This window comes from Parambassis ranga, chromosome 22 (assembly GCF_900634625.1).
Source record: "Parambassis ranga chromosome 22, fParRan2.1, whole genome shotgun sequence".
Taxonomy (NCBI): domain Eukaryota; kingdom Metazoa; phylum Chordata; class Actinopteri; family Ambassidae; genus Parambassis; species Parambassis ranga.
In genome coordinates, this window is record NC_041042.1 from 15434380 (window position 1) to 15457682 (window position 23303).

The following is a 23303-nucleotide window of genomic DNA, read 5'->3' on the forward strand; positions in this document are numbered from 1 at the left end:
GTTTGTCTTCATCATCCGTTCAGCTGCATCGCTTGCTTTGCTCCGTGGGAGCTGCAGGCTCTCAGTTTATATGCATAATGCATAATAAGTCCTCATATACAGGGAGCGTACATATGTCGCCATAGATTTCGATTCTGGCTGAAGGGAAAGAAAGAATTTAAAGGGTCAGTTCAATCAAATTACCATACGTTCTCATTTGAATACTGATACTTTTGCATTTGAAGTGGATTTTATAGCATTTTTTAAGAGCCAGCTAAGGCTGTTTCTAACTGTCTAACTATAACTGCATTGACTTCCATTAGAGTAAAGCTGCAGTGCTTTCCGCACGGTGTTGATTAAGCTAATCAGCAGCAGGTGAATCTGTCAGCATTTCACTGCGAAGCGAAGTCTTACATCTGCTGACCATGGTGCACCGGATTAGCAGCGCTACTGTCGCCACGGAGATGGTGGAGGCGACAGAGACACCGTGAGACCATGACAGTGAATCATAACAGATCCAAACCTTTTCTGCTGTGAAGCCATTTTAATATGGCAATCTATGATTGACTCACTTCTGGAGCCAACCTCTAGAGGCTGAGGGGTGAACTGCAATTTCTTTTAAACACTTCCGCCAGAGGTTGCTGTCAAAAAGGACACCTGTGGTGTTGTAATGTGCACTCATCAGAGGACAGATCCCCTGCCTACACATGTGTTTGTGTAGTTTCTCTCACTACCAGAAGGGGGAGACCTTTTTATTTTATAACTTCTACACGTTCAAAACCAAATTGTGCCTAAAATTTTCAGCTGCTACAAAGAGAGAGAATAAGAGAATGAGAATAATTTCATAAAATGTAATTTTATGAATCACTTAATTTCTGGGGCGGGCTTCAAATGGAAAGAGGTGATGTTCTCATTAGTAACCACCGCTTCCACTGACGCGCACAGGGCCGGCAAACAAAGGGTGAATCTGTCCGCTTTGGAGGTCAAATGGCCACAGGTGGAGACAGGTTCTCACATACGCCTCCTCCTCTTCCTCACCTGCAGCCAAATGTGTTTAGACGCTGGATGCAGGTTTTACACTCTCACTGTAGCCAGCGGATGGTGTGAGGAGGAGGAGGAGGAGGAGGAGGAGGAGGAAGGGGGTTGATATGACTCGGCGCTAGGACCGTGGCTCTGTCAGTGCGCAAATCCCAACAGAGAGGCGAGAGCCTGTTCGCGGAGAGATAGAGAGAGGCTGCCTGTCTGCGCTGCGGTTCAACCCATCACCGGCTGGGGAGGCTGCACCTTCTGCCTGCCGCGCAGACGGACCTGAAGCAGCCGGGCTCGCCTCTGGAGCTCTCCATATGGGCTCACCATGCGCAGGATACGGGCCAACGCCATCGCGATTCTGACCGTTGCGTGGATCCTGGGGACGTTTTATTACCTGTGGCAGGACAACAAACCCCAGTCGTCGCCCTCGTCGTCGGCGTCACAGACTCGCGGACGGGGCCATGGACAGAAGGTTGTCCCCGGCCGGCTGGAGATCCACCGGGACGACAGGACCATCCCGCTGATAGTGAGTGGAGGATGCAGAGGGAAAGGATGGGGGGGAGCGGCGGTGTCGCTGCAGGCGCCGAGCTGCAGGAGAGTGTGTGCTGCATGTTGATGTGTGTGTGTGTGTGTGTGTGTGGAACCTGGGATGATGGAGGTGGAGGTGGTGCACAGCTGGCTGTCACAGCACGGATTCACGTTTGACAGACGCAGATAGCGTGAAGAACCTCCACCTCCGATTCCACAGGCACCATCCACAGCCTGCGTGGAAGCTGCTTCTTTGTTGCTTTCCCTCTCTCCGTGCCTTCCGAGAGGACTTCGCCGTAAGAGGCTTTCCATAAGTCCCCCGTGCGCAAACGCGACGCAGCCTAAACCTGCTCAGACCTTTGCCTGGGCTGCGCATGTGAGGGGGGGGGTTGATGCGTCCATATCAGCAGGGCCTCGATCCCAGGCAGGTCAGGTCTGTATCCGCCTGCTGCTGCTGCTGCCAGGCAGGCAGTGAAGTGAACATAACCTCCGGTAAACGCTCTGACTGGAGGTGTGGTGGTTGTCAGGGTTTGTTTTCAGTCACAGCCCACAGACAGGGTGCTGAGGCTGGGTTCCTGCCAGCTCAGAGCAGGGGCTCTGCGGTGGTGCTGGGCTGCAGGCTGTCTGTTGCACTAAGACCTGTTAGAGCTGTAAACACAGATCAGGAGTCTCTGATGTTTATTGTTTACCATCAAAAAAACGAAGCAGATCAATGAAAGATGTGCATCCGGTTACACGTAGAGCAGACAGTGGTGCAGACTGTCTGCTCTACGTGTAACCGGATGCACTGGAGCCTGCTGCTCAGGTTATGAGCCAACATGTCAGCAGCAGCCGGATCATGAAAGCGTTCTTCACAGGATTTAATCATTCAAGGGCGAACGGTGAGGCTGTGGTGGCTACACCACTGTGTGTGTGTGTGGAGGCCAGGAGTGTGATCAGAGGCTGCATGCAAACAAACATGGGATGACTCTGTGGAGAGGCGGGGGCTGTATCAGGACAGTTTACAGGCTGACCCCCGCACAGACAGCCTCCTATCAGCCGCCCTTTGAACCGTGTGCTGTGGAGCTTCCAGAGTGCAGCTTGGCTCGGCGGGGTCCTTCACCTTTGTCACCAAACTGAGATTTCCTCCTCCTCCTCCTCATAGCTGCAGTTTGTTCAGGTAATCTGACCTGAAGCTCACAGGCTGCCAGCTCCACACAACAGCCTCCTACAGCTGGAGCAGAGAGGAGGCCTTTCTTCACTGTTCCTGCTCCTTACTGCAGATCTCTGCTTACTTCTGCTCTGTTCTATTTTTTTCTCCATATTTTCCCCCTTGTAGTCACCCGTGTTCACGTGTTTTATCTTTATTTCTTTATTATCTTCCTTCTTTTTCCATTTTCCTCCTCAGTTTCTTTCTTTTTCTCCTCCCTGACCCTTTTCTGTATTTGATCGTTTCTCTTTCCTTCCTTGTTTCTGCCCTTTTTGTGTCTTTTCCTCCATCTTTCCTCCTTGTTTTTTTGCTTCTCCTCTTCCTCTCTTCTCTTTCCTCTGCTTGTTTCCCTTTTAGTAAGTTCATTAGCACGTTTTGATTCACTAATGTCTGTCTGCTCTTTGTTTCCTATGATTTTGGTCGGCAGTCCACAGTAACTGAGTGTGTGAACACTGATTCCAAATGCAAACATTCACAGTAATCAAACAGCTGCTCTGACCTGCACATGTGGCCTCATCACCAGCAGTGCAGTGAACATCTGACCACAGTGCAGCCCTCTCTTGGTGTCAGCACGTCTCAGCTGTGCTCTCAGGCCTGTTACGATTCGATGTGATCGTCTTTTCGCTGCTCCATGTGACCATACAAACACTGGAGCAGAGGATCAGGTTAAATGTGTTAACAGTCCTGTCTGAGCTCAGATTAACTACATGTCCCATGTTACCGTGCTGCATGCAGAGGTTGTGAGAGTACAAAGCTCAATCTGTGCTGCACAATGTGGCAACTTTTACTACACAAACACATCATGTGTGTGAGAAAACATCCGAGGTGAAACGACTGTCCGTTCAGAGAGTTCAGCGTCAGCGGCTTGTTTCATCTGTGCTGTTAAATCCTGGTCGTCCATAGGAATACATGATGTCACCTTGTTTTTCCAACAAAGCCGAGTCAGCTCAAATGAAAGATTTTGCTTTCCAAGCTGTGAAACCTTCATCAATCACCAACCATTCTTTACTATAAAGGGTTAAATATTAGAGTGCAGATATATCCACACATATCTAAAAAAAGCAGGAAACAAACTCCCAGATTAAGCTGTCAGCAGTCAGAGAACTGCTGCATGATGTGTGTGTGTGTGTCACCCTCTCTGTCTGCTGGTGTGTGACTTGTTGAGTCTCTGGACTCGGCCAGCAGACAGCGTGTTCGTCTTTTCAGACCGAGTTCATGTTTAATTCAGCGTACCGAAGCCTCAGAGTGCCGTCTGTTATTTCTGTCTTATTATCCTCCGACGAGCATTTTATGTAGCTTTTAATATTCAGCCGTGATGATACTTGAGGATTACTGAAGGAGGCAGCGGGCGAAGATTTTGGAAAGAGGTCAGAGCTCAGAAATCTTTTATTAATATCTGATAGAGATGGTGCGAGGGAGCTGAATTAAACTGATGTTCAGCCATAATATAAAAGTACAGATGCAGATCAGCTTGTCAGGTCATGACCAGGCTGCACAGGCTGTAAATACAGATGGACGAGTGGTGCCTGTTAGGCACTAGGATTCTTTCCTTAACCTTGGTCGACATCATTTTCTGCAGGTTTTGTCTCATTTTATATGTGTGGAAATGTGCATCAGCCTGCCGACCGCAGCCACAGCTGCCTCCACTGTGCACTGCGGAGCTGTGGAGCGTTCAGTCTTTCCGGGGTCGTGCTCCTCCTCTGGGGACGATGAAAATGAGGTCATCCTCACCTGAACCTCGTCAGGAGCTTTCTCTAAATCCTCCAACCACACCGACCTTTAAATAAAGCTGCTGCAGCAGCGCACAACAAAACCTCCGCCTTTCTCTCTCCATCTCTTTGCTGAGGGCAAGTCTCTCATCTGCATTTATGTATCCATCAGCTGTTTTAAGGGGTAAAAATCCATTAATTGGGATTTATAGTTTTGTTATTTGGTGAGTCTCCCCCTGACATGGTGACCTAAATAAGAAAACAGCATTTACATTTTAACCCCTTGGCTGACACTTTTCTCTCAGACTGGATTAAATATCTGTCTGTTTATTTATTGGCTGATTTAACAGGGGTGCTTTTTTTATTTGTGGCTGCAAATGTGCCAGAGAGGCTGTTTTTCATCCTGAGTCCCTGGACTATGCTGCAAAGTCACCCTAACTACAAGAACAGGAGATTAAAATTGCAAAGTTATAGTTCAGTTTAATCCTGGCTGCCAAGAAATATATATAAAAAAAAAACCTCTGTGAGGATGTTGGCCTTCATGTGGACTAAAAACAATCCATTCTGCTGTGTGTTCTCCCGAAACAAGATGCTGCGTGTGTGTTTATATATATTTATATAATTTCAAATCAATAAGCCATTCAGATTATACCTGTTTTTGTTCTCCTCAGGTGACACAGCCCCCCCGGGCGGAGCAGCAGGGCCAGCTGCTGGGCAGCTTTGATGAGAAGGCCTACCTGACAGCAAAGCAGCTGAAGCCCGGAGAAGACCCGTACAGAGAGCACGCCTTCAACCTGCAGGAGAGCGACCGGCTGGGCGCGGAGCGCGCTATCCGAGACACCCGACACTACAGGTGAGTGGGGTCGCTGCTGGGCGCCACAGATCCACTGTCCTTGTGACCCCTAGCTAACTTTAGCTTGCTAACTTTAACTGTTTAAAAATGTTTTGCTGGCTGCTATCTGTGAATCTGGCTACCTAGCTTGCTAGCTAGCTAAAATCGTTGATTGCTAGTTGATTGCTAGCTGTGAATTTTAAATACCAGGCGTATTAGCTAACTTTACGTTGCTAGCTAGCGACTCGCTAGTTGTGAATTTTACATGCTTAGCGTCCTAAATTGCTAAATTGCCTAGCTAAACTGCTAGGTATCTAGTTGCTGTCTTAAGGTAACTAACTAAAACCATTGCCAGCTATTTGATAACGAATTTAACTAATTAGGTAAGTATTTAAAATTGACAGCTAGCTAGCTAGCAACGAGTTAAGCTAGTTAGACAGCTGGAATTTAGCTTGCCAAATTCATAGCTAGCTGATATTTAAAAACACATAGAAATACCATATACCTAAATCATTTTATCATGTAGCATTTACAAAAGCGGTTCGAATCTTTCTGATTTTAACTCTAGAAAAAACAGAAAAGAAAAAACTGTTTTTCTTCTTCGTTAACAAAACTCAGTGGAGGTTGATCATTTTCATTGTTCAGCCTCAAATTATAAAACCTTTGAGCTAATTAAACATTTTTTAGTTAACTCAGAGTCGCTAAAGCATGCTGTTACACTGAGACATAACACCGGAACAGACTAAAGTGAGTCACGAAGCTCAGTTACAGCTATCAGAAGCAGCTGTACAGATAACTATACATTGTGATTTCACACAAATAATAACACAGCAGGACCATGTGAAAGATGAGGCATCTGCATAGTGTCACCAAACTGAGTCTTTACTTCATTGCTCTCTATGCATGGGAAAACAAATTCATTTAGTTGTTTTTGTTGCTGTACACAGGGGACTGGTGTAGAGCCAGTGTTGTATGTCATTCCAGCTTCATGTCTTCTGAGCTGGACCTTCATGCAGAGGGGCAGGAATCGGTACAATTGTTGCCGGGCAACTGGGTATTTCCATGTCACTACAGCAACAAAGCTGAGGCGACTCCACAGGCCACCTCTGCCCAGAACTTCCTCCTTCCAGATTGTGTGTGTTCAGGGCTTCTATCGCTGTGAGACATGTTTCAGATGTAACACACAGATATGACTTCTCCTTGAAGGTGTGCAGCTCTCAACTATGACGCAGAGCTTCCCTCCACAAGTATCATCATCACGTTCCACAACGAGGCTCGCTCTACTCTCCTTCGCACCATCAAAAGGTAACAAGATCACAGTCCGGCTGATCTGACAGCAGCCGTGACGCCCACTCCTGCTCATCTCATCTCTGACCTTCTCTCCCTTTAGTGTCCTGATGCGAAGTCCTCTAGCTCTGATTCAAGAAATCATCCTGATCGACGACTTCAGTTCTGACCGTGAGTCAGTTTGTTTTGATTTTGTTTCTTTCTTTTTTTTGGTGAATGCTGATTCTGCTGTGTTTCTGATTCAGATGTTGGCATGTGTTGTGATGTAGTCATCACATGGCAACTATAAGGTGTTAACGATAAGCACATAAAGAATTCATTTCTCTCAATAGCATTACTGTTTTGGGACCCTCTGGCATCTGCATCATTTTCAGCCACAGCCAGCCGTTGTGCAGACAGAAAAAAAAATCCACACCAACACATTAGTGACAAGTGGAGGCTCGTGGAGCCGGATTATTCACTTACAGCTTATTAGTGAGACATTTCTTACATTTTCCAGGTGTTTAGCTCGAACAAAGCTCCCAATCAATGCAAAGGTTTCTCACTCTCTGTCTGTCAAATGTGTACAAATTCAACTATTACCAGAAAATGACAGATGTGATGTGTCACTCGGTAAATCTGAAGTGTCACTCTGTAAAATTGTGATGCATAATGTCATTGGCTCATTGGCACAGAATCAGCTGTGTATGAGGAAAATGTCAGGAAATATATTTTCAGTCACGCTGAAAGATATTTAATCAGAGGTGAGAGCCTGCAGAGGATGTGCTTGTTTCTCCCGATGGGAAACTGCTCAGTTTTTATGTGAAAGATAATAAGCAGTCTAAGTGACCTTGACATTAAATCGGTTAAATACAGTGGTCTTTATTTTTATGTGGAATTAGCGGAGAACCATATTTAGCTAATTATTCCCCTTTTGTCAGCGTGAGCTCGGGCTTTACTTTCCCTCTCTGTAATCACCTCCACATGCATCTTCTGTCCGTGGGAACAGCACAGCGACCTACATTCACTGTGCGCTCAGACATGCAGACACACTCGGAGGTGTCGGAGCTGGCCAGACATCTGAACAGTGGCGTCTCAGTGGCAGGAGCAGCAGGAGCTTGTTCAGCCTCAGTTATTCCCCCTCTGCTGCTGCACCCACAGGGAAGTGACTTGAAGAAAGATCTTTAACTTCATCTACGGTCTTCAGTTTCCAGTGTTAATGTGTTTCAGAGTCACCAGGTTCCAGTCTGTGGTGGACTGACTGTGAGCCAGTAAGCCTTCCATCGCCTGACTGTTTTTCCTCTAGCTCTTCTCTGCAGCTGCCCCATCGTTTTGTAGTGGGGTTTGTGTTAAACTCTCATTGATCCGTACTGAGAAAAGTCAAATAACAGCATTTGCAGTACTGAAACAGTGAGGTGGCGCTTTGTTTTTGTTGATTCTGGTTGTTTTGTAGTCAGTGAGGTGGTGGCTGTGGTTGTCTCTGAATGTAGTGCCATGTGCATTTTTATGGGCAGATTTGTTCTTCGTCATTGGATCCATGGAGTGTGTGAGCCTCTGCCTCAGGGTTAAGCGTCAGTTTGGTTAGAAGAGATGGTGGTTTGGGTGAAATCGAACACTTCCACAACATGAAGTCACACGTTCTTCCAGCTGCAACAAGCTTCTCATGGCTACAGACCAGCATTTCCTGCAGGAACTGGCTGCTTAAAGGAGAGTTATTATTGGATTTATATTCATATCTCCAAGTCGATAACAATCAACGATGAACTGCTGGATGGAAGTTCATCTACACTGTTTACTCAATGACCTTTTAAATTGTTTAACTAACAAGAGAAACGTAGGCAGATAATTAAACAGTCAGAGCCGGGTGTGCAGAGTGCAGGTAAAGTTCAGACTGGTGATGATCAGCTGAGGCGGTGAGAGAGAGCGTGAGCTTATAGGTCAGGCAGCGCGACCGAGCAGACAGACAGATGGGTGGAGGAGAAGGTGGAGGACGTCGGTGACTGAGTATATAATCCTGTTAAGGTTTGCCTTAATCATAAGGACGCCGTCTTCAATCAGGCACAGTGACTTTAACTGCACCTCCAGACGACAGCATGTGACTCTGATAGTGCCGAGATGAGAACATTCTGTCTGCATACAAGCAAACAGTGATGGAAATACATGCAGAAATCTGAAATCTGAAATCTTTTCTACTTCTACTACACATTCAAAACATGGGTAAAAAATGCTAATTGAAACATTTGCATATCCACACACACACAATCTGGCTACATACACACAACATCTGCTCCGTGGGTTTGATCCATGACTTTCTGCTCTTCTTCCCTGAGTGGTTAAGAGTCAACACACACACCAGCTGTCCCCTTCTTAGGAGCACCACACTCACACTACACACTCTCTCTTACATACCCCGAACCCCCCCTCTCACGCTCCGGTGATGTGGCAGCCTAAATGCAAACAAACCGGTTTGTACACAAAGAAAATTTAATCAAACAGGATTACAACTTGTCATGCTTGTTTCTGTCAGCATAAGGCTGTATCACTGTTGGGAGGGGGGGTCTGCTTGATCTACCCACAATCCCTCAGCAAGATCACACTCTGCTCCTAATGCTAATCCTCTCAAAGGGTGTGTATGTGTGTACCTGTGTTCAACAACGACAAACAACAACAAATATTGCTTGTAGGGAAAAAAAACAAAAAAAGGGATTTTAATTATCTAGAAATGTAGCCCTTTTGTTGTTTGAGGCAGATGGAGCACTAAAGGACATCAGCTTGTTCTTGTGTGTTTACCAAGGGTGTGTGTGTGTGTGTCTGTAACTCTTGTCGACTCCCTTTGGGTGTGCTGGTGTGGTGTGTTTGTGGCTTTGGGTGAGTGAGTGAGTGACAGATTGGATAAGTGTGGGGAGACATGTTTTTCTTGGTGTGTGTTCTGCTTCCATCGTAACATGCCATTTTCTCTGCTCTCCTCCTCCAGCTGAGGACTGCCAGCTGCTCTCACAGATCCCCAAAGTGCGCTGCCTGAGGAATGGCAGGAGAGAGGGTGAGTTGGGTGGGGGGTGATGGGGTGGGAAGAAGGGGGAGAGGCGGTAAAGTGGGATTATCAAAAGAAACTGGGCTTAAAGGTGCTGAACATGGTGCACAAAACAGTCCAAAAAATGAAAACCAACAGAATAATGAGGAGAAAGAGCTACCGGATCAACAGTAAATCAATTAAAGAGAGGATTGATACGTTTAATAAAAGTGTGTCGCACCAGCAGCGCTCTATAAACAGAGGCCGTCTGTCATTTTTCTGAAGTGTCAGTGTCTATTTTCTCAGACTAGCGTTCCGCTTTTAACCCCTCAGAGTTCAGCTGCATGTGACCGTAACTTTCCTCCTTGACAACCTGACATTGGATGTTTAGTCCTCCGGTGATGCATCTTTATTAAAGCCACACACTGCATTGTGTGAGCCATCACAGGCGGGTTTCTGAATTGAATTAATTTAAATCAGATTTAATCCTCAACCAACAAAACTGGAGAGTTCAGCCAAGCTAACGGCTGAGAGAGCCTGTGTTGCTGATTTGTTTTGGACATCTTACAGTAATCTCTCTTTCTCAGGTGGCTGCTTGTGTTGCTCTATCTGCAGCATGTACAGACTTTGTGGGCTTATGAGCCACCTGCTGACAAAACATCGGCATGCTGGATGTAAGCCAGCCGTTCTTTCCCTCGCCTTTTCTGAGATTAAAACACACAAGAGTAACTGGACTGGATTGAAGTATAAAACACAAAAACAGCAGAGATTGGATCAGAAATATCGATTTTGATTTAATGGTGTCGCACCTTCAGGCACCATTGACTTTCTCTCCTTTAATGTGTCAAACTGCTGCCAGGCATCATCAAGTGCCCAAGCTTCACAGCGGTGTCCACCCATGCAACACACGAGCATGAGGAGACAGAAGTCTGGAATAAACATCCAAAAAATATCGGAAATGCAACTTAGAAGCCCTAGTTTAATATCAGCTCTGAGCTCTGACGATTTTAGTGTTGATCAGCTCATTATTTCAGTTTTAAGGTCCTGGTGTTGTGTGCTGTTCCAATAAAGATAGAAACTATGTTTACTGTGGAGGATTCAGCGAGGTGTTTACTTCAGGGGATGAGCAAAACAATTAGAGTAGTATCCCCCAGCTGGCCACATGAGGAACTGCAGTTTTTGGCACTTTACATCCCTGAGAGTTGTAGTAGTTAATAAATCTTAATGAAAGCACGTGGATGATATTTCCAGTTGGCATTGTTCTGTACTGCTGTTATGTGTAAACAATGTTCTACTATTAAACTGCAGTCACAACGCTGTGCAAGCTTCTTTGCAGCAGTGCTACTGGCAGAGAGACACACAATCAAGAGTCGTCCTCAACTCATTTCTGTATAAGCAGTAACATTTCTAAATTAGCAAAACACCAAATTTTGGTACTGGTGAACCTAATGAGATTTAAAAGTTTTTGTACTTTGTTTTCTGCTTTTGTGAAAGTTTTTTTTGTTATGTCTCTGATCTTTGACTTTGAAACAAAACTCTTGAGATGATGAGCTCATCTGTTTAATTAACTGCACAGAACAAAAAGATAATTAACCTCCCCCACAGATCCTTTTGTTAAATGTAAATTACTGCGATTGCAGGCATAAAGTGTGCCTACGTCGACTCTTAATTGACATGCTACTGCCATCACTCTTCTGCTCACAGCAAATTAAAAAAGCTATTTACAACTGCTGCAAGGGCAAAAAAGTGAGACATGTTCTGGTGTCTGCTTCAGATTAAGCCAATTAACTGTTTTTTATTTCTAAAGGCTGTTTTTATTCTGTGGGAGCTTTGTTAGCTTTAAATGTAAATGACCCAGAAATACAGATGAATCACACTTAAATTAAAAAAAAGAAATAAATCTAATTAATCAGAATAAGTCTCCCTCAGAACAAAGAGCCTTCAGTTGACGTAAACCATCACTTGTGAACATGGCCAGTCTCCCCAAATTAGCAGCTTGGACAGAGAGATTTCTGTCACCTCAGAAGATCAGAATGCAGCCATCTGGAAAAATGTATGCAATCTTCTCTCCTCCTTCCATACATGTACAAGTTCACACCTGGAGAAGGCTCAAGGGCAATCATAAAATACCTTCAACAACAGTTGATGTCTCTACTTGCAGCACAGCAGCAATTTAATTTGAAACTCCTGATACGATGAGACTTCAGTCTGCTGTGTTTCCATCAGGTCTTATCCGATCACGTGTGCGAGGAGCCAGCACGGCCTCCGCCACCATCCTGACCTTCCTGGACAGCCACTGTGAGGTCAACACCGACTGGCTGCAGCCGATGATCCAGCGAGTCAAAGAGGTACAAAGCCAAAGGCTCACAGTCTGCCGTCATTCACACGCTCCAATTAGACACTTAATACATGAGGCACACACACACGGTCCCTTACATTTGGGAGACATTTTTGTCCTGTGGGGTAATGCTTCAGGGGATTTAGCTGCTTTTCACTGGCTTTTTATTGGCTGTGATGTCATGTGTTGGCATTACAAAATGTTAAATAAATATACTATTTTGTCAGCTGAGATTTAAGTCGCACTATACCAGATGTTACCCCTGCTGGAAAGAGTCTGGTGCCATTTTGGTGCCCTACCAGTTTTCCATTTGAAATCCAGGCAGTGTCTTCACTTAATGTCTGCCATATTTGATGTTTCTATATTGTATGAAAATTCCATAATTAAGTTAACCTCATTTTGATGTTGATGCAAAATATCAAAATTCTTAATTCACTGCTCAGTGTGGCGTCTCCATTGAGGGAGGGTTTTGCTGCTTCCTTTGTGTTGCTGCAGTGGGTTATTCATGCTTCAGGCTGCATGCTGGGTTGTTTTCCGATCAGAAACAGTCTTTGTTAAGGCAGTAGAAAGGTTCTGCCATCCTCCAAATGAAATTATTCAGCCCACCGGGGGACTCTGTCATCACATCCAGACATGAATGTTTCGCAGTTCAGAATGAGAACCTCTCTTCATTCTGAGGGGGATTTTTGTGCTGTCTCTTTTGATTTCACTGGCATTTTCAGGGTGGACGTCCAAGGGCATCTTGGCCGTAAGCCCTCACTGTGTTCTGTAGAGCGTATTCAGAGACACATAAGTCTTGATAAAAAGAAATGTATCCGTGGAAAAAAAGACCTTCTTCCACTCACTAATGAGTAATGGACCGTTTGCTGGCTGCTTATTCCCTCCCCTGACATCACTAACCTGTGAGGTTGGGCTCTGAACAGCACAGCTGCTCCTTAAATCATCTGCCGTCAAACATTCCCACTGACACTACAGTCAGCAGGAGCTGTTTCATTTCATATTTCTCTCACTAATCACTGCTCTCGTGTGTGCGCCCACTGAAGACAGAGCTGCTCCCAATTTCTCTATGTCCCCCCTTTTTTCCCTCTATGCTGCATCTGTTACATAGTAGTACATACAGTGAGGACTGTTCATATGCTTGTTTTAGCTGCACTTATATGTCTAATCTACAGAGCTAATGCTAATTATAAGGCAGCTACACTGTTCCGTCACGTTTTATAGATGACGGTTTCCTGGATTCTGTTTTTGGATAATGCCAGCCTTGTTTTTTTGTTTCTGATCTTGATGCTAAGCTAAGCTTGTTGCTTCTAGACACCGAAAAATGATATATGGCAGAACTATTTCCTAAAAAGAGGATTTATATGCAGCATAAAAAGTTGCTGAAGGACAAACATCCCATGTTTGTTCCAAATGTACAGCAGATCTAACCCAAACTCATTCAAAAACACTGCATGCAACAGCGCTCATATACAAGTCCCTACTGTACAAGCCCCTCCATGTTTTATTCACAACACTAAACATTGTCAGGCTGCACATCATGTTTGTGTTTCAGACTCTGGGCAGCTGTGACTCATCCAGCTGGCATTACAGTCTTTTAGTTTGGACCTCATGAGAGCATTACGGGCTGAGTGATAATTAAGCAGATCTTTAAATTGGCTGCTGCACCCCGTCCTGGACTCATTAGTGTCCCTGAGACCAGGTTCTTAAAGGCCTCTGTGAGGAGGTGTACTGATGAAGAAGTGTTCTTTGTTTCTACATAATGAAACTTTTCATTTATTATTTTAGATCAGGAACTGAACCTGCTTGAATTTAATTAGATATTCAGTACCAACAATGAGGTCTCCACTCACAGTTGCTGGGGGAATTAGAATAGGTATGCTTTCTGTTGAGATTCTCTGACCATGTGACTTTGGGGTCCCCTGGAAACACCTCTGATGTCATCTGCACTGCTGGTAGCATGCTTCTGATTGTTTCAGTGTTCTGAGCTCTCTTATATGAAAGGCTGATACAGCAGAGACACGTTTTTCCTCCTTATTCTGTTAATCATCCTAGAACCCTACAGCTGCTTCACAATGATCTTTACAGCTAAGAAAACATTTGTTTAAATAGGAATGGTTTCATTATTTACCGTGTTTTCCGAACTATAAGTCGAACTTTTTTCATCCTTTGGCTGGGTATGTGACTTATACTCAGGTGCAACTTATATATGAAAAAATATACAATTAGTTATCCTTGTGTCCTGACGTCCCATTACAAATATAATGGCAGCTGTTCCGTCCCTCTCCTGATGGTTCTCTTCCACCTCCAACTTGTCCACACTTTGCATTCCGAGCATAGGTGGTGCATGTGGTCGATAGTTGCTAATTCCAGACAGCTATATGAGCGCACAGTAGTCTGTCTTTTACTCATTTACAGGATGTTTATATTAATTTCTGTGTGGTGAAGCTGATCTTTTCTCTGCGTGAGGACTTGTTGAAATGTCTCACTCTCAATGTCCTGCAGCCGCAACAGGGTTAAGTTAAAAGGAATTCAGGAGGCAACGTTACACTAAAAATGTAGTGATTTACGCTGGCCCGCTGGTGTGACTTATAGTCCGGTGCGACTTATCTATGCTTATCTATAGTCCGGAAAATACAGTACATGTTTTATTGCTTTATGACCGAAAAGCCTTTTGACCTTTACAGTCTGTGTTACTCAGAGGATGATGAAGCAAACAAACCGAGATTAACACATCAAAGTGAGGGAAATGTGAAGTTCAGTGTACACAGCACACATTTACAGCAACAGATGGAAAAGCATTTTTTCTTAATCTTTGCACATACATACTAAAACTATCATCATAAATGACTGTACATTGGAAGCCTCTGGATATAAGACACACAATCACAGGCGCTCTGCCACTGTAATAAATTCATACACTGAGAGAACAAGAGTAGAGAGAGACCGGTGTTTGGAAGTGCACTCTCTTTCATGCATCACCAAATCACAGAGGCTCATTAAAAGCCCGATAAATGTCTATTGCTTAAAGCTGTTGAGAGCATCACTTTCCAAATTGCTCTCTGGCAGAGTGGCATTTCACACTCGCACTTCCCCCGCACTCTTTGGTGCAATCAACACAAAGTTCACAGCGGGTTCAACCGCTGAGCAAAGGGAGGGACAGCACTTAATTGGAAACAGTCATTTGGAGTGATGCTAAGCTATTCGGTCTTACACGCACGCAGACGTCTCACAAAACAAACAACAGCGCTGGCACACAGACATTCACAGAGGCACACACACACGCGCGCGCACAAACCATCAGCAATCATCAGTTCTCTCTGTGCTATTGTGTTTACTTTTGGGTCGTTTCTCACAAATTTGGTGCCAGAATAGCCTCAAGAAAAAAAGCACAAGTCGTACACTTATATATAAACAAACTTTCTCTTTAATATTGTGTCATTTTGTTCTCCTCCTATGCAGGATCACACTCGAGTGGTCAGCCCCATCATTGATGTCATCAGCCTGGATAACTTTGCCTACTTAGCTGCTTCTGCCGACCTGAGAGGAGGTCAGGATGCACTACACACATCACACAGCTGATCACACAAAGCTGCAGCTGAAGGAAAGCCCCATGTTTCACAAACACCACGATTCCTGCCAAATTTCAAAACCCATGATAAAAATCCAATTGACTGACCTATTTATAATGTGAAATCATGCAGCCTCAGCCAAACTCAGCAGGATGCTCGTATCAGTCTTCTTGGCTGCTTTAAGTTGTGACTGTAAAGGTAACTGCCAAGTTTTTCTCTCTTGTCAGGATTTGACTGGAGTCTCCACTTCAAATGGGAGCAGATACCCATCGAGCAGAAAATGGCAAGAAGTGACCCCACACAGGCGATAAGGTCTGTCTGCCACAGCCTTTTATCCTTCCTCTGCTTTCAGATCAGCGGTTCAGTGATGTGAGAAATTCAGCACAATTTGGTTGAAGATAAACACATTCCTCTGAGGGGAACTGATAAATGCTTTAGCACAGACCTTACTTTTGACTGTCCCAGCTTAATTATTGAGTATGTGTAGAGTCAGAGAACATAATCAGGATCCGAGGCATCCAGGATATTAAGGGGAAACTAAGGGGTGGTGATGAGGGGCCACCTTTTCCCACGCTGTCTCAGGCATTGATATCTCTGCTCCAAAGGATCCATAGTGCTTACTGTTAATTCCAGTGCTTAAAATTCTGCTTTGCATTAATATAGACATACATGACATTTGGTTAAAGTGCTTTTGTGCTGCATATTCCCAAATAATTCTAGAAAAAAATTGATTTTTTTCCTGTCCCCTGGAAATTGTGAGCTTTTTTCCTTCTGTGCAGGACTCCTGTCATCGCTGGTGGGATCTTTGTCATGGACAAGAGCTGGTTTAACCACCTAGGCCAGTATGACACCCACATGGACATCTGGGGAGGAGAGAACTTTGGTGAGCTCATTAAAAGTTTCTGAAACAGATTAAAGGCCTCACAGGGAAACAGATGGCCAGTGACACTGTAAATATACCGTATTTCATTGTGTCTAATAAAGGTTTTTAAAGAATCCTTCATACCCGTAAAAGCAAATTAAAAGGGAAGACTTAATAGAGAGTGAACAATAAGTTTGATCTAGATTAACTTTAGTTTGTTTGATGAGAACTGTAAATTGTGTTTGGACATTTTGTTTTTACGAAAATTATTTTTTTTCATTTAAAGTTGTTTCCAAGTAGATATTAAGATGATATTTGATATATTTTAGGCAGCCTCTTTAGTGCTTGGCTGTTTTGGATGCAGCAACACTTCAAAGTGCCAAATGTGTATTTGGAATCTGCAAAGCAGCAAATTATCAGCAGCTTTCATCCTGCTGATTTCCAGCAAACAGCCATCTGCAGCACAGCCAGGCTGACAGTGAGGATGATGCTGCACATCAGGCTGTGTGATTTAGGTAGCTGGATAACAGAAGATAAGCATCTTCACTGACCCGCCTGCCTCATTCCTCTGCACCTCTCTTCCTGCAGAGCTGTCGTTCCGGGTGTGGATGTGCGGAGGAAGTCTGGAGATCCTTCCCTGCAGCCGTGTGGGTCACGTGTTCAGGAAAAGGCACCCGTATGACTTCCCAGAGGGCAATGCTCTCACCTACATTAAGTGAGTGGGCTGACCTCAAAAGTACTATTTTCTCCAGTTTTTAAAAACATGTCTGAAGTGTAATGTCTGAAAGTAGAATTAAATTCCTGACAGAGGTGCAGTGCAGAGCCCGTGTGTGTAACACTGTCATTAACATCAGCTGTAGGAATGCCAGCAGCACTGTCATTACTGTGTCTGACTTACGGTGTCCTGTCTCTGTCCACGCAGGAACACCCGGCGGGCTGCTGAGGTGTGGATGGATGAGTATAAACAGTACTACTACTCCGCAAGGCCGTCGGCTCAGGGCAAAGCCTTTGGCAGGTTGGTCCATTATGTTTATCCTCATCTCTCCCAGCTCTATTTTTTTTGTGTGATTATGTGTATCAAAGACTGCAATTAGCATTTTATGATAGATTCATCTGCAGGTTTTTCCTTGACTAATACTGAAAGAGTTTTCTGTCCAATGGATCACATCACATATTCATCTTTTAAAAGCAGTCTGTGAAGAGAAAAATGTTGGACGTTTTCTCAAAAATGACTGAACTAAAATTGAAGTATTAAAAAAAATGTGCCAATTATTTTTCTTTCTCTGCCAATGGGCCAAACCAGAGAAGGAATGACTCATTGCTGTGGTTCCATATCTGTCTGATATTAGCAACAATATATAAATGATCCCTGTTAGCAGAGTTTGGAAATTCTTTATTAACATTTTCATTTTTCTTTCTCTTTTCTCTCTTTTTTTGTGATCCCTGCATCTTGATATGTTTTCTTTCTTTCAGCATCACAGACCGTCTGACTCTGCGGCGGAAGTTGAACTGCAAACCTTTCCGTTGGTACATGGAGAACGTCTACCCTGAGCTAAGGTATGATGTTCAACCCAAGACTCATGTGGTGTAGTCTCTTTACTTTTTCACTTTACTTTCTATGTCTTATTATTCACTTTTAGGTGCGTCGGTGCATCAAAACTATTAGAAAAAGATCTAAACACAGCTTCTACCATTTGCAATAAGCTTTTCTGCCGTTCGTGAGGTGATGCAGGACAAATTTGTAATCAATGTCAAAAATGTTCTTGCAAATGTGAATTTTTCCTCGATTAAAAAATGATGATTTGTATTAAGGTGTCAGTTTTTGGTGTGCCCAATTATATGTATTTACAATGAGCACAGACAAATTATTGATAAATGAATATAAAAAGTCTCATGGTGTACAACTCACAGGGCAGGCTTTCCTGGAAATGACTTATTTAAATGTTTACTTTAGCTGTCTGTTACCGTAATAACACCAAAGTGCTTTATTTTCATTTCCATTACAAACCAACAAAAAGGAATTGACTGTAAACGTTTATTTGCATTGATTGATTATTGGAGGAGGCCAGGAAACTGAAATGAGGCAGAAATAACATTCAGCCTTTCTTTTCATTCAAAAGAATCATTGCACATTTCTTCCCAGCACAAAAAGTAGTCTTGGTAACCCCTGGGAGTGCCATGACCCACTAATCTAAATATAAGTGATGTGGGATGGGAACCTCTGTGTGCTTTATCAGTGTGAATCTCACCAGCTTGTTTCTCAAGCTTCACCCATCCAGCTGTTTCTGCTTCACATTACTGCGGTCTCCTCAATTGTAACTGTATATTTTTATAAGAACGTGTTGTAATATGGTGCATTACTCTGTGGTACAAGTCAATTACTCAACAGGGCGACCAGTCAGCTCCGTCCATCTGTTCTTTATTGTTGTAATAAGACCTCCTCCTCCTCTCTGTCTCTGGTTCTCCTTCAGGGTGCCTGAGCAGGAAGCAGTGTCCAGCGTGCTGAAACAAGGGGGGATGTGCTTGGAGACCCGTGGGTCCGATAGCCTCGGCCTGGCAGAGTGCAGGGGCATCGGGGCCAACAGGCCGCAGTCACAGGTTAGGAAGCGGCCACTAGAGGGAGACTGTGGCGACTATTTTTTACTAAATCTATCCCACTAAAGCTGCCTCAGTATATGACATATATGATGTCTTTATGCAATCCCAGCCCAGTTTGAGCCAGTTTAGTGCAGGTTTTGATCCAATGTGTAGGTTATTATAGTAAGAAAAAATCTACAAGTAGCATATATCACTAATCTGTTTTGTGACAAATAAGGATTGTTTACAGATTTCGGAAGTCCTACTTTTATTTTGAAGATTTTTTTTAAATCTTAAATCTTTCAGTGGTGCCACAAATAAGAAAACATCTGTCTCTGTTGCTAGATCACAGAACTAAACATAAAAAAGGACATGCCAAAACTTAATTTAAAACACTAGTAGTCACAGTTATGATTTTATGACTGCATTGAACATGACGTACACTGGCTCCCTTTGACAATACATTTATTAGTCTGTTAAATTTGTAGCCTGTAACCAAAGGTGACAGTTAAAATGTTAAAATGTACAAAGGGTATGTCGCTGAAATGAAGCAGAACACACTTCATGATCCAGGAAATAAACCAGCCGACCGACCAAGACCAAAGGCTGCATCATTTAGAACCATCCTTTTTTTTCTTCTTCTGTATTTTGCAGAGATGGGAGCTAATAGAGCCACTGATCCGACAGCAGGACCTCTGCCTGGCCATTTCTGCCTTCACAGCAGGGTCAAAGGTCAAGATGGAGCCGTGCAATACAAAAGAGCCCCGACAGGTAAGAAGAAAACAGTGTCAGCCTTACAAAATGTGACATTTTCTCCACATGCTGACAAAGACAAAGCTGCCTCTTGAACTGCAGAGAATAACTTTATCAAATATTATAGGTCACTGTTTTGGTATTTACTTTGAAGTTGGTGCCGTCTGAGCTTTCCAACACATTTATAAAGTACAAAAAAAGACATAAAATGTTGTTGAACGTCCCTAATAAAGAATGCATTCTGTCTTTGTGTGTTAAAAGAGGGTTAACAAAGAAAGTGCTTTAATCTATCAGTCACAGTAGATCTCACTTTTTCCAAAGGCCTTTTTTTCTTCCTGACATCAAACTGTGTCCTTGATGTGTCGCTCACACTGTCAGACTCCCACATGAAAGATGTGCGGAGATAAGAGAGGGTTCCAGTACAGATGCTCAGCAGCCCGCCGGCTGATGACAACATGAGATGATCTGAGTGGTCTGTAGAAGCAGAGGAGCTGACTTTATAGCTGCAGTAGAACAAGCGCTCCCATAACTTCAGACCCCACCCTGTTCCTTCCTCCTTCTCCCCCTTTTGTGAATGTTTAATACTGACGTCCCATGTGAACCCAAGTTAGCTGATTTATGGCATTGAAGAGGGAGTTAGTAACTGGAACCATGTGTATGAGTGTGCAGGACTCTTGCCAGGCCTTCCTCTCATCTCTCAGTGCAGGCCTTTGAGAGTTCTTTGGGAAACAGCCATCAACAAGCAACCAGTTATTGCTGTGGGAGACATTTGGCCTCTGTGTAATCCCCTACACAGGGAAAAAGATACTCGTGCTTTTAACTGTACTCCTTAGAAGTACAGTAATATTTCACAATCTGAGCAGCAAGTGATGGCGGAACCTTTTTTTTTTTTAAATATTGGGGCATTTGATTAAGTGGGTGCATCATAAACTAAGGCTGCAGCGGCCTGGGTTTGATTCCAGCCTGCAGGTCATCCTGTCTCTCTACCACTAACTCTTCCTGTTTCTTTTCGCTGACGACTGTCAATTAAAGATAAACAAACCAAGCACCCAAATAAAGCACCCGAAGTTTAGCATTAAAGGTAGGGTAGGAGATTTGGAAAACTCAGTGAGAGTCAGCCAGATTTCCAAAGTAAACACACGCCCCTTTCTCTCGGAGCTCACCCCGAAGCCACGCCTCCCAACCACATGGACGCACATCACCTGAAGACGAGCTGCGGTCTGTGACTTCGGCCATCATGCACGTACCTCTCTGGTGCTCAGAGCAGGAAGAGACTGACAACCAGCCAATCCTCCGCGCAGGGTCCACCCGGAGGATTGGCTGATGTTTTTAGTGTTTTATAGCTTCCACAGATTCATATTCTTCGTTTTTAAGCGAAACTGCCGAACTAATCTTGCTAAACTTGCTATCAGATTGTAAAGAGAAGTTACACTAATTTAACAAAAAGTGCATCAGAATGGAATCTCCTACCCTACATTTAAGCCTCAGAATTCTGATGAAGGTCGTGTTGTATCTATCAGCAAGAGGACAGAGAATTTCTCAAAAGACAGTCCGGAACATTTTTTGGCAGCATCCTACTGTCTTAGCATTAATGTTTTATTGACCTTCAGTTTTCAATATATCAATTCTTAATTCGATCTTGAAAGAATTTCATTAGTTTGGGTTTTACTGGAGTTTGTCCAGTGCTCATCTAAATGCTGTTTTAGAACCGTGGCCAAAAAAGGAATGAAAAGTAATAAAATACAGAAGACACAGAACACTGGATCCACATGCTGAATATATATCACCTTTACAACTGGTACCGCATCAATACACGTCATTTCCTTCTCTCTCACCCCTGTGACAGTGTATGTTTACAGTATGACACACACAGACCTGTGCTCTCTCTTGGATTATAAGCTTAACCTCCACCATTCACCTTCAAACTTTGATAAGCCTCCAGATGGTTCATGTCTTAAGTCCATCTTAATCAGTAAGCTGATAAAGGAGCCATTGTATATCTGCTGATTTGTAGACAGTAACATAATTTCTCACTGTCTTCACCATTCGGTCTCGATTCAGTTGTCAAACTTGCTCCTGGACTTTTGCATGGTGACGACATGTGGAAAATAATTATGGAGAATCATGGAAAATCTGCTGACTCGTTAAAAACAAGTTACCAAAAACGCAGCCGATTAATGTAATGTCTGAAGCCTCCCTTTTAGAGATTTGATCTGATTGATTTTTGGAAAGGGTGGAGGAGTATGAGTCAACAGATTTTACCTTACACATTAAAGAGAGAGTGCAGCTACAAATAATGTCCACTCCACTAAGCTTCAGCCTAAAAGCATTTCTTCTCACAACATCAACTCTCACTGGAACTCCGTCCTTCATGGGACATCTTATCGGAAAAAAAAAAAACGAATTATTTCTTCTCATGTGGGATGGTGGGCTGCTGTGCACTGCAGCTGGCTGTGCTGTGAGTTTTTTCCACTGTGAGCGCAGCGAGTCAGTCATTCATGTGATTACTATAATCCGCCTCTGACTCAGTCCATTACTCACTACTAACATGAACCTCCTGTGCTGATGCACATCACTTATGATCAGAGAGTAATACGATCCGGAGAGGTCGTCCGAGTTAACCGACTGAGACGTATTCACGTTTATCCGTCTGCTTTCTCTTTGCAGAAGTGGAAGCCTAAAGGCACGGCTCTGCAGCACATGGTCAGCGGCCTCTGCCTGGACAGCCAGCCCCCGACGGGACCTCCAGTCATCTCTCAGTGTCGCCCCCAGGTAACCGGCCAGTCCTGGGAACCACAAGTTATCACTTGAGCCCGCGACAGATGGGGAGGAGGGAGGAGCAGATTTTGGACCCGTCCTGCAAGAGGGACTCAGGGGATCACATCTGCACACATCTGTCTGTCGCCTTGCTGAGGGATGAACGGAGTGAGAACTGTACTTTTGTGATGTCAACTTCAAGCTCCTGCTCGTTGTGACAAAGAGCGCTGCTGAAAACATTTAAAGGCCTCACTGAGCAAAACATCCGAGGTCTGATGTGTACAGTGCTTCATCCCTCGAGGATGCTGCAGTTCTTCTACGTAATGTAAGCTTTTCACTGAAAACTGTTGCACATCTCACTTTTTATTTTCCTGCCCTGGTCCACAGTTTGCTTCAAATTGGAATAAAAAAAGTCTGGAAAGGAACAAGTGCGTACTTTACTGTAGCTGCACCTGACGTGCTCTGAGTCAAAGTCACTGCTTGTCTTGTTGCCTGTCGGCTGAGGCATATTTGATGTGACAGTGTGGACCAGCTTTATGTATAGCCAACTAAAATCTGAGCTTTTTTTTTTAAATATTATAATTATTATTATTGCTGGATAGCCGTCTTGAAAGCACCATGCAAAGCACTGTCAGGAACATTATTTATTGTTTTGCATGGTCAGACCCAAAGAATGTTTTTTTTCTGTCTCTCTACAGTTTTATGTAAATATTTGAAGAAGCAAGTAATGGCTTGTTTTTTTGTGTAAAGTACTCTATATGTTGTTTGAAAAATAAAATGTGGTAACAAAGACAGTGCTGTTAGTCATTTTCTTCTTCTTTTATGTAAGTTTGACCCACAAATATCACTTTGTTTGGACACGCCTGCCTTATTGCATTGTTTTAGATTCCATATATTTTAGGTGT

General features: G+C 43.8%; 1 protein-coding gene across 1 annotated transcript; it reads left to right on the forward strand.

Annotated features, from left to right (window-relative positions):
- The first annotated feature begins 1055 nt into the window (after positions 1–1055).
- Positions 1056–23058, forward strand: galnt16 (UDP-N-acetyl-alpha-D-galactosamine:polypeptide N-acetylgalactosaminyltransferase 16). The gene is made up of 15 exons (XM_028395109.1): positions 1056–1534; positions 5106–5287; positions 6473–6571; positions 6657–6724; positions 9507–9572; positions 11769–11890; positions 15340–15427; positions 15677–15761; positions 16229–16332; positions 16900–17026; positions 17234–17326; positions 17785–17868; positions 18783–18909; positions 19543–19659; positions 22309–23058. The coding sequence occupies exons 1-15, from the start codon at positions 1334–1336 to the stop codon at positions 22450–22452; spliced, it is 1707 nt and encodes a 568-aa protein (XP_028250910.1). The 5' UTR covers positions 1056–1333; the 3' UTR covers positions 22453–23058.
- Positions 23059–23303: the final 245 nt, after the last annotated feature.

Bases quoted from the DNA above. Each gene is read 5' to 3' on its own strand.
- galnt16 (XM_028395109.1), top strand. From the start codon at position 1,334: ATGCGCAGGATACGGGCCAACGCCATCGCGATTCTGACCGTTGCGTGG. The intron at 15,762-16,228 runs GTCTGTCTGCCA...CCTTCTGTGCAG, and splicing joins GACCCCACACAGGCGATAAG to GACTCCTGTCATCGCTGGTG. The intron at 17,327-17,784 runs GTTGGTCCATTA...TCTTTCTTTCAG, and splicing joins CAGGGCAAAGCCTTTGGCAG to CATCACAGACCGTCTGACTC.